The sequence below is a fragment of the Scardinius erythrophthalmus genome, assembly GCF_964197995.2.
Source record: "Scardinius erythrophthalmus genome assembly, chromosome: 16".
Taxonomy (NCBI): Eukaryota; Metazoa; Chordata; class Actinopteri; order Cypriniformes; family Leuciscidae; genus Scardinius; species Scardinius erythrophthalmus.
This window is the reverse complement of record NC_138236.1, coordinates 5,034,340-5,046,153: the sequence shown is the minus strand read 5'-3', so window position 1 is coordinate 5,046,153 and position 11,814 is coordinate 5,034,340. Positions and strand designations below refer to the sequence as shown.

General features: G+C 37.1%; 1 protein-coding gene across 2 annotated transcripts in view; it reads left to right on the top strand.

The window, feature by feature from the left end:
• The first annotated feature begins 82 nt into the window (after window positions 1–82).
• cdk14 (cyclin dependent kinase 14) overlaps window positions 83–11,814 on the top strand; it is a 155,344-nt gene continuing 143,612 nt past the window's right edge. Inside the window, exons 1-2 of one of the 2 annotated variants that reach the window (XM_081389058.1) lie at window positions 83–417; window positions 7,119–7,150. In XM_081389058.1, the coding sequence (XP_081245184.1) occupies window positions 324–417; window positions 7,119–7,150 (126 nt within the window). In that variant the 5' untranslated portion in view covers window positions 83–323. Of the gene's footprint in view, window positions 418–7,118; window positions 7,151–8,423; window positions 8,485–11,814 lie in introns of those variants that run through there. The other variant, XM_081389060.1, reaches the window with a different exon arrangement.

Here is an 11,814-nt window from a genome sequence, read left to right as displayed (position 1 = left end):
AGTTAATGCAGCCAGTAAAAGACGAGACATCCGTTCGCCGTCCAATAGCTGGCTCGCGGGGGCGGGGCTAACGCAGGGTTTTATCCGCACTCTCGCCAAGCGAAAGGAGAGAATCCCAAAAATGACATCCACATTTCCAGAGGAAAACCGCGGCGTTTAGAGACGTTGTCCTGAAGTTTCCCTCGCCTCGTCACATTATTGCGGATTACATTGTCTCCAGATATGTAGTCATTAGACTTTGGAAATGCACATTTAATACAGAAGGACAGTGTTTGCACACAACTGTTATTTACGCGTCTAATTTACTCCCTGATTTCAAACTCATGTGTGATTTAATGCCAGCGGCTCAACCTGCCGAAAAAATCGGCAAAATGAAGAAATTAAGAAGAACTTTGTCGGAGAGCTTCAGTCGCATCGGTGAGTGTCCATCATCCATCGCTTTTATTGTACACGAGCTCATTATTTCTGCAGGACAGTCCTTGGAAAGTTTGTTTTCACTGTAAATGATAGTTTTGATGCTTTAAGCGACGCGTTTGTAACGTTACGGTAAACGAAACTGAGCTGTGCATGTGAAGTGCAGATGTTGCATGATTGTTCATGATGCGGCTGAGCTCTTCACAAACCAGCAGAATAGAATTGAGTAGGGCTGTGGAATACACATCTTCTCAATCTCATGGACTTTTAATCTGCAGATGCACCCGTATCTGATTGTTTGTGATCTTCTGTCAGAGGTTCACGTTTGATCAATGTGTGTGATCGATCAATGTGATCTCATAAACTCTTTTCATTGCTGTCCTGCATTGTGATTCATTGTCAGTGTCTGAAATCATCTAAACTCGCAGAGACCTTCATCTGTAAAGGTCTTTGATTTTGCGTAAGAATCATGAGATCTCATTACTTGAGCAGATCAAATGGAGACTTTTGCTTTATATCAATGTCCTGTTATCTGTTAGTTATTTATGAGTATCCCCTGATTTCATCAAAACCTTGTGGACAGATAGTATTGAAGCTTTTGGTTTATAATAAAGCAGGCATACATTTGACATCAGATATATTATAATGTTGCTTCTGTTTGAAAATCCTAAACTAAAAACTGTCAGTCCTCATAAGAATGAGGAAAAGCTATAATGCATCAACATGTTATTATTTTTTTAAACATGTCTCTCTTAGACAACAGAACATGAAGGTTCAGTCTTTTGATCATCAGATGTTTCACCTTATGTATCACATTTCAATATGAGCTCAAATAGAGACTTGAGCAATGCTACTTTTATGGCTTATTGTATGTCACCGGTTACGAGTGAGCACTCTTTAGGGCACTAAGTTGGTCCCTTTGCGGTTTGATTTGAGATTCTGATTGTCTTCTGTCAGTGTCATAAAGGCTGTTCTGTTAAAGATGCTGCCTAGGGGCTTTTATATCCTAAAGACGCTGACTTCACCAGTCATGTGTCTCATCATGGTTGTGCTCGTTCATCTGTTCTGTTAAAGGACAGTGATGGGCTGATGATTGTGTCTTTGAACAGGAGTTATTCATATGGGCCCCGTTCCAAAATCGAGTTAATCATGCTGCCTGCGGAGACAACCTCTTTTGCAACATTCACAAAGAAGGCAATAATTAGTTGAAGTGCTTTGTACATGTGGGCGAACCTCAAAATTACCCATGTCGCATTTCACCTCAAAATTAAGAAATTATATTTTCTCATAAAGTTAAGTCTTATACTTTACATTTTAACTATGAGTCATTCAATTAATCATTCACTTTTAAAATAAAAATTAATTCATTAATCAATATTTATTTCAATCTTTTTATAAAACATTTTTATGTACAATAAGCAGTGTGTATATTAGTTTAAATCTATGACTCGTTCAATTAATCATTCACTTTTTAAATTAATGAATTATTATTTATTTAAACATTTCTTATAAAACATTTTTATATATACAATAAGTAAAGTATTATATATATATATATATATAAAACACTTTACTTATTGTATATATAATTTTTTTTAGATATACATACTAAAAACACATGCATGCATATACAGTGCTGTTCAGAATTATTTGCCCCCTTGGTAAATATGATCAAATATGGCTGTAAAAAAAAAAATCTGCATTGTTTATCCTTTTGATTTTTATTAAAAAAAAAAAAGCAAAAATCTAACCTTTTATTGAAGTAAAATAATTGAAAGTGGGGGGAAAATCACATTATGAAATAAATATTTTTCTCCAAAACACGGAACAATTATTTGCCCCCTTTTATTAAATACTTTTTGCAACCTCCTTGTCCCAAGAGAACAGCTCTGAGTCTTCTCCTATAATGCCGGATGAGTTTGGAGAACACCTGACGAGATCAGAGACCATTCCTCCATACAGAATCTCTCCAGATCCTTCAGATCCATGCTGGCGCTTCTTCTCTTCAGTTCAGCCCACTCCTCTTCTATAGGGATCAGGTCAGGGACTGGGATGGCCATTGCAGATGCTTGGTTTGCTTTTGGATCACTGTCCTGTTGGAAGATCCAGACATGACCCGTTATAAGATTTCTAGCAGAGGTTTTCAGGTTTAGATTTTTTATCTGCAGGTATTTGATCGAATCCATGATGCCATGTATCTGAACAAGATGTCCCGGACCTCTGGCAGAACATTAGGCCCACAGCATTAAAGATACAGTATTTAATTTTACACATGTGGTACTTTTTTATCCCTGTATGAACCAAACCAATCTTAAGTGTTTGCTGCCAAAAAGCAATTTTTTTTGTTTGTTTCATCTGTCCATAGAACGTTTGAAAAGTAACTGGCACTACTGGAACTTCAAACGGGATGGGATGAAACAGCAAACACTTGAGATGGGTTTGGTGCACACAGGGATAAAAAAAGTACCCCATGTGTAAAATGAAATACTCTGCCGTTTCTTTAATGTTGTGGGTCAAATTTTCCAAAAACTAATTTTTTACAGTGCAGGCGCTGCTACGGCGTGTTGTCTCAGCGCGGATGTCCTTGGCGTCTCTGTGCGCGTCTTGTGTTTGTATGTTTGAAGTTGGGGTGTCTCATCCGGCCCATCGCTCATTTTGCATTATTATCTTTTCATCAGGCTGCCATTCGGCTGGTTTTAGACACTCTGTTCCATCTGAAGCCTTTAGAAAGTTTTTTTTTTCCTCTGAATGTGTGGGACGGATATTTTGAGACTCTCTTTTTCTTCATTGAAGTTAATCTGTCTACCAAGACAGTGAAGCTGCTTTCATGCTGATCGTGCAGGAATGTCACAGTCACACAGGTAGCATATAATTAAATCATAACCTAGCCTATTACTTATGTTTTTTCTTGTTGTTATTTTTTCCCCTGAAGTGAAATCTGTAATAGTTCTGCAGTTTCTGTCTCAGTTTTCCTCTGAGAATGGTGCAATTTAATGGCTCGTCGCCTTGAAACAACAACAGTGACATGAATAAATAATTTTGCGAGGGACATGGAAGAAAGATGCTCGGCAGCGGTGCTCGTTTAACAGTGTTTAACAGTGATACTGTTTGCATGACTGTGCTTCAGTCAAATAATCTAACTTATTAAGCAGCCGAATGAAGGAGATCTGCGTCTATTATCTGTGTGATGTCGTGAGCGCAGATCTGAACACATTCTTTTATGTTTTAAAGGAAAGTTTTGTTGATGTGCATAATGTTGATTACCACAATGTATATTTGTATGGTTATAAAAAGCAGACACGTGAAGCTGGTATTTTTAAAAAAATATTTAACCCTCTGGTGTTCTTCTTTCATTTTTGAATGGAATTTTTTTATTTATCATTTATTTAATTTTTTTAATATATTTTTTACTTCATCGGAATGGTACGGAACTTGGTAAAGGTTTTAGCTCTTGCTGTGTACACACACTCACACACACACACACACACACACACACACACACAAAAGGTTAAATGGTCCTGAAAAATAGTCACGCTTGTGCTCCTCACAATCAAAAATGACCTCATTAGAAAATAATGGGAAACAAATTTCATCTAGTGGAAATGCACAAATAAAATCTTACTGAAAGCTCTTTTTCTTTTTAGATCTCAACCTCAAATTTGGAACACAACTTGTTTAGATGAATGGCTTTGATTTTCTTGCAGTAGTAGAGTAAAACGTGTTTTGGGAAATATATATTTCATTTGTGAATTTTTCCTAACAATAAACTTTAAATTTTATAACTTCTACAAGTTCACTTTTTTCACCAATCTGCCAAGTGTCAAAAATAGGCTAAACTTCAGCATTTTTACTTTTTCAACATTCTTTAGTGTGTAATGTTGCTGTTTGAGCATGAAAAAGGTCTGCAAAGTTACAAGTCCACTCCATAGGGAGTTATTCTCTATATCAGTGTCACTGTTTCTGAACTCCCTGAAACGCCTCGATTGTAGTCTTGATTTTTCTTCCGGGAATGAACATGTCACAATATTACTTATTTAAATTATACAATTATATTACAGTTTTTCTCGATTGCTTAAACACATTTCTTGAAACTATGCCTCGTATTCTCAAAACTATAAACACAAATCCATAACGTCTCACCCAATTCTCCAAACATCCTATTTTCAGGTCAAAATGAAGCTCTACACTCAAAACCATTCACTCTTGCTGAAAAACCAAACTTTGCCCTCAGACAGGACACACAAGCCCTCAAAATCACACACACTACAACATAGTCTAACACACTGGTGCAATAAATTCAAAACAACATTTCCAAAACTGGTAAGTTATGTTGCTTGTTGTTCCCCTCATCACAAACCTTTTCACATGAGGAACACAAAAGACACAACCAATGGATACATTGGCACATTTTTATTCATACACAGAAAACACACACACACACACACACAATTTTTTTTGTTCCTGTTTTACTCTTTTTTTTTTTTTACTCTTTTTTGTTTTTGTTTTATATTTACTTACAGTAAGATGTGTGTGACCAACATATGACAGTAAAAGAGCACACACAAACCCTATTCTAATATGGAATTCGAATTGTATTGGAATGGTAAAGAGTGTTGGGACGTAACAGGAGGGCCTCCACTCAAGGATACAATAATGGATACGTCTAAGAATGTTCCACATATGGTTGAAATACCATCATTTGCCTAGAAAGATAACATTCTGTGAGTCAAGACTATAAAGGAGAAAGGATGCCCTCCCTTCACTGTCACACTCTGTGTCACTCTGTGTGACTGTACGACTGCTGGCCTTTTCTTGCAAGAAAATAAACCTCATCAAAGACTATTGGAAATGTTTGTCTCTTATTCATTGATAGAATTTTGTTTGCCACCACACCTCCCTGAAGGTTCTCGAGGCGATGGTAAAGCGACTCAAATTTGGCCTTACTCGTAGCCGAGCCTCCCTCATAGTCATAACATTGATAAAGACATGGGCAACTAGAGTGGCTTGAATTTCATCTGAGACTGCTTGTCTTCTTGCCCTTCCTCCTCCTCATTCCTCCTCCTCATTCTTATCCCTCTTCCTTGTCTTTCTGGATCCATTGTTCCAAAACGCAATAAACTGATCTGGGCCCTTTTATATATCTATTGAAGTTCTGATTGATGTGTGTTAAATTTTGACTCTTAGTGTTTCCAGCTGGGTAATTGTGTGCTAACTGAGCTGAAGCTGTGCTGACCTGAGTGAACAATGTTGAATGCTAGTGCTTTCTAAATGACAACATGGTCTAAGCAATGAGAAATGAAGGGATTTGTGTGTTGAGTTTTGCAGTGACAGTTCAACAAATCTGACTCATGTGTCAAGACAGGGAATAGTGTTTATAGTTTAGTGAAATGGGTGTGCTTTTTGATAAATGGCGTTATGGTTTTGAAATTTTAGTTCAAAAGCCTGGTTATAGTGTTTAAGCAATCGAGAAAAACTGTAATGTGGAAAATAAAGGGGCGGGGCCTGGTTGAGCTAGTTAGTAGTGTGTTGAAACTGGCGGTTATGGTAAGGGCCGGGACATTTTACAAATACGCTCGAAACGCTTGACCAATCACAACACACTGATCCAACCGACCAATCAGAGCACAGTGTGCTTTTCTGAAGGAGGGGCTTCATGGAGACAGGAACTAAACAGAGCGTTACTGACAGACTGGGAAGAGAGGAGCTGCAACAATGGAGAATATGTGAAAAATAATGTTTATTGAACATTCAAGCATGAAAACCTGTTCTAGTAGAGCCCAAAAGCTAAATCAAGACTTTGAAAAAGGGCATAATGGTTCCCATTTAAACAAATTATTCAATTTCTTTTAATGTTTATTGCAGTGCAAGTGTTTTGCGTCATAGACTGTAGAATTATTGTCTGTGGTTATCAACTGTATCTCAAACACTTTTACATCTCAGTATGGGTATAATCATAAATTGGTTTATTGACTGTAGATCAATTCTCCTCATGTGCTAGAGACAACAGAGATCTTTACCACAACAGTTAAAAAGACAAAACAACTGTCATCCAGTATTTACAAGTACTCTCATTAGATCTGAGAGGAAAGCTTTATTACCAACAATCCATTCTCTGCTCCCAGTGGCCATTTCATCCCAAACGATCTCCAGTTTCTGTTTCCTTCATTGAATGATGTTATAAAAGTCGATGTTTGCTGTGAGAGTATCGGTTTAAATGTTCACCCTTCAATAGATAAAACCATTTCTCTGTGGTTTCCAGGCTTTATTGGAGTTGTTCAGATGCTGATGTGGTTTATACGTGTGGGTGAATCCCACAAAACAGGACACATTTCACCCCCAAATCAAAAGAAATGATATATATTTTTATGAAGTGAAGCATATTGTAATAAACGTTTTATATCTTTAATATATAATCTGTAAACTTTTATAAAGTTTAGTAGTAAAACAAGGCTTCATTTTCTTTATGGAAAATATATTTTCTAATTAAATGTAATGTGGACTTGCTCTTCGCCCTTTTCTCTTAATGACCTTCGGCTGTGGCTGGAAAACTATTTCAGCCAATTACAGCCTTTCTTATTGGTTTTTCATTTGCATGTGCAGAATGCATTAAAGAGCCACTTTTTGATTATGTCATTCTTTTATTCACTGTTCAATAGTCAATAAAATGAAAGTCTGATATTACTTTTCTTTCTTTCCCCTTCAAGCCTTCAAGAAAGAAGACAGCGGCTTTGACGAGGTAAGCGAAAATACAACCATTTGACTTTCATAACCCTTGGGAGTGTTGGAAGACACAGTTAATGTAACTGTCGTGAGATGTTATATGACGTGTTTGGTGTAGTTGTGTGCTGTCTGTAGCTTAATGGATTTCACTGCGCTTTGACTGTCATTGGAGTAGTGCATGCTGGGATGTGCTGTTTGGATGTTGCTATTTGAGGCGATGGTGTAGGTCTCTGGGGTTGAAGTGTCAGTTGTGATCATTTGAGAGATGCTTCATTGTTCTCCGTTTCTTCATTGTGCCGAGGCACCAACCCATCCATACATTATTCCATTGGCTTTGGAAACAGGCCCTCGAGTGATATTGGAGGGAACATTGAAAAAGAACATAAAATATTACTTGAATGCATTTGAGGCCCTTTTTCACTGTTACAACCATTACTGATTGTGTTTACTGGTGATTTTTACTGAAGACATTGACATACGATTATGTAGGTTTTCTATATTCTGAAAAGATGAACTTTAAAACCAAATTTCTCAAAATGATAACCATTTTATATTCAGGCAGCTTTGTTTTAGTGCTACACGTCCCATTGCAATACATAAATTGTTTGAATGTCGATTATTTTCATGTTTTTTTTGTATTCTTCAAGTTAATTTGCAAATCTGCATTTCTGTGGCTCATACAGTAGCGCATGGCACTAGCAACGCCAATCTCACTGGTTTGATTCCTAGGAAATGCATGAACTGATCAAATGCAAACCATGTAAGACGCTTTAGATAAAATCGTCTGCTGAATGCATAAACTGTATGCAAATATAATTTGACCTTCAAGTGGCATGTCACATTGGTTCCAAACAGAGACACCATCATTTCTACCAAACGGCCATTGTAGCTGAGCGTTTTAGCTAATGCTTCAGCCCGAATATGGCCGTTAAATGGAATTTGATGTGCATGTAAACAATCAGTTTCACTCTTCAGGAAGTGAAAGTACCGATGACTCTGACATTAAAGTCGTCATGAAACGGAACTTGTGATTGCCTTTTTTCTAGAGCCCGACCGATATATCGGCAGGCCGATATTATCGGCCGATATTAGGCATTTTCAAAACTATCGGTATCGGCATTTATAACGGCCGATAAATTAATATTTCAAAAATAAAATAAAAACGGACGAAACACCCTTCAACCATGTTATGAGTGTTGCAATTGTATAGTTTGTCCACCAGAGGGCACTCTACACCGTCCCTGTTGGCAACACTCGTGTATAACGCGCCACACATTCAGCAACCTGTTGATCCAGCCAGAGTCGGGCAGAGAGAACCGCGAGTGAGATCAGCGGTGAAGTGTGTTCATGGTGAGTTGGTAACGACTCACGAGACATACATTGTTTGAATAACAATTAAAAGAACATCCCTATCAGTTCTCTTAACTCAAATAAGGATGACAAAATTCGTGACTCATGTCCAGTTTTGCTGCGGTTAAATAAGCCGAGAGTGAAGCGGAACAACGCGACGTAGGCTTTATTCACATAAAATGTTAACACTGCAGTTCACAAAAGTTCATAATGTGCATGTGCTTTAATGCTTTGTCGGTTAAACATTTAATTTTAAATGCTGATGCGCTGTTCTAACGTGTGCGTTTCTCAGCGCGTACATGTGAAGCTCACATGCACTAAAAGCCTTTCTAACTTAGTCCAGTATCCAGGCGCTGGTACTAGAAACTTTCTAGTACCAGCGCCTGGATACTGGACTAAGTTATCTTTCGAGTATTATTGTGCTAATACTGTTAAATACACACAAGATTTACATAAACAATGTCGGTTGTCCGCTTGTCAAATGCGTGTACATTAGACGTGTCGTGCTCAGCTCTTAAAGAGACAGTAGCAATTGTAAACACATTGCCGCTTGTCCTTAAAGGGATAGTTCACCCAATAATAAAAATGATCTCATTATTTACAGGCACTCTAATGTTATTCCAACTGTATTAATTTCCTTCTAATATTTTTCTAATATTAATAGTTTGAAGAATGTGGGTAACCAAACAGTAGCTGGTCCCCATTGACTTCCAAAGGAGAAAAATATACTATGGAAGTCACTGGGTACATCAACTGTTTGGTTACCCACATTCATCCAAATAACTTATTTTCAACAGAAGAAAAAAACAACTTGAGAGAGTAAATTATGACAATTTGAATTTGTTGTCAATTTGAATGTGAAATTGTTGTTTTTGTTCAAAGGACTAAACGTTTAGTCTTAAAAAAAATCTTAAGTTTGTATTTTTATACATTTTATTTATCAGAACTTTAATATATTTTGATGTTCCTCTGTTCTGTTGTGACAATACAAGAAACAAGTTTCTTTTTAAAATGCATTATCATATTATTTTAGTTAAAACTCATAAATAACAACTACAAATAACTAATGTTAGGGAAATTTGTTAATGTTTTGTTGCGCGTTTCTGAAAAAATATATATATATATCGTCCGATATATCGGAATATCGGATTTTAAAACCAACAAATATTTGTACCGGTATCAGCCTTCAAAATCCTTTATCAGTCGGGCTCTAGTACCCATCAAAAGTTTGTACACACCAATTGTAAAGTGTGTCCAAACTTACTGTACTATAATACACATAAATAATATTGCTACTGTATTATAATATACACATAAATAATATCGGCCGATATATCGGTATCTGGCTTTTTTTATCGGTATCGGCATCGGCGCCCAAAAATCCATATCGGTCGGGCTCTACTTTTTTCCCCTATTGTGACGTATATATCCAAGTGAAACGGCTTCTCGAACAAGAAAAAAATTAGGGCGGGGCTTGATTTTGTCCATGGAGAATTGATTGGATGGTTGTGGGTTGCTATTGGTGGATCTCACGTGAGTGACAGGTCGCCCCGCCCTCATGCCATTAAACGCATCATCAGAGAAGAGAAAAGATGAGCTGCAAGAGGGAGGGGAAGTTATTTTGATTCAAGATTACGAGGCACATCAATTAAAAAAAATAATGATGTGCACGGATAAATCATGTATAATAAATGCAGCAATATTCCATAAAAACTAAGAATCGTCCATTTTGATTTCATGGTGACTTTAAACACCAGAAGCTATCTGGACATCAACAAATGACAAACTTGATCTTGAACTGGAGCATGTGAGATCTTTATATAACCGTGAGCGCTGGTGCTTGGGTGTCTTGGATCGCTGCATCTCTTGTCTTTTCCCTGCCGTGGTCAGCCGTCACATCTGGTTAGGCCTGGATGAGCGTGATTGTGTGTTTCTGCGTTCCTCCCTAGAGACCCACAGGAAGCCCGTCACTTTCTCATCGACAGGCTCTCTCTTTACAGCCCCGTATCCATTTAACAACATGCTTTACGCATGCATAAAAAATACAGCGGATTCAAAACAACAACCTTGACTGAATTAATGTAAAATTCAACAGTTCGCAGAGGTTTGCAGATGTCTAGCTGGGCTTTTTTCCTAAGTGTCATGTTACGAGACGCTACGTCAGCTGAACGAGGCCTCGCTGTGCTGCATGTTTAATGCCTGGAGTCTCTGAAACTAATGAGTGAGTGACATAGAGGGAGGAGTTTTTGCTCTTACTAGTTCAAAATATTCATTAGTCATGTTCACGAAAGCCGTTACTGTTGCTCATACATGAACAAAAAGCCCTCTTGACATTCACAACCCATTCTGCTTCTGAAATCTGACATGAAACAGGATCTTCAGTGAGACTAAAGTAGGATGGGCTGGATTTTATCCAGCAGGATTTGATTGGACTTGAAAAGCGGGTGTTTAGAGGGACTGTTGATGTCAGCAGAACAAGGCGGAGCAAGTCATTAATAAACATTTTAAAGAAAGATTATGCAAAATAACTCTTGTTTTTCTTTGGAATAACATAAAGAATCATGCACAATAGGAACTTGTGCTAAGAAAGATCGTATATGCATAGTGGCAGCAAGTTTTGCATAGACAAGCATTTTCTTTAGAAAATATAAAATGTTAGCAATGTTATTTTCTTCGATTTATGACATTTGAAGCTATTTATTTATTTTTTATATAATATGTAACAAATAAAAATATATAATAATATAAATTCTATTATATATTAATTTAAAATTAAACTAATAAATGTATTTTATATATATATAATATTCTGCCCGCAAATTATATCTTCCTTGACTTCTTTGGCTCTGGGACAAGAGTAAATGTATTTGATAAACGTATATAAATAAATGTATTTGTTTAATTTTAAATTAATATATAATAAGTTATAGAATTTATATATAATATTTATTTATTTATTTTCCGCAAAATGCTGCAGCAGTATTTCTTGGAATCGTTTCTTGGCAATATCCATTACTGGTGATTATTTTTAGCTTGTTTGTCCATGAAAATGATGTCTCCGCGCAGTTTGTTGAAATGATAAGATTTGTAGCGTTCAGAAGCGTTCTCTTCATGGGAACGGGTTCGGTCCGTTGGCTATAAATGGTCGCCGCCGCTGGGGAAACATGTAAAGAATCTCAGAAGGAAAGGGACTGTTTCCTGTTGAGCATGAAGTGTGTGTCTGAGAAAGCAGAAAGTATTTGACCTCCCTAGAAATGTCCTGATTCTCTCTGTGTGTGTGTGTGTGTGTGTGCGCGTGAGTCTGGTGGATGCGTCTTCATGTATAACTAG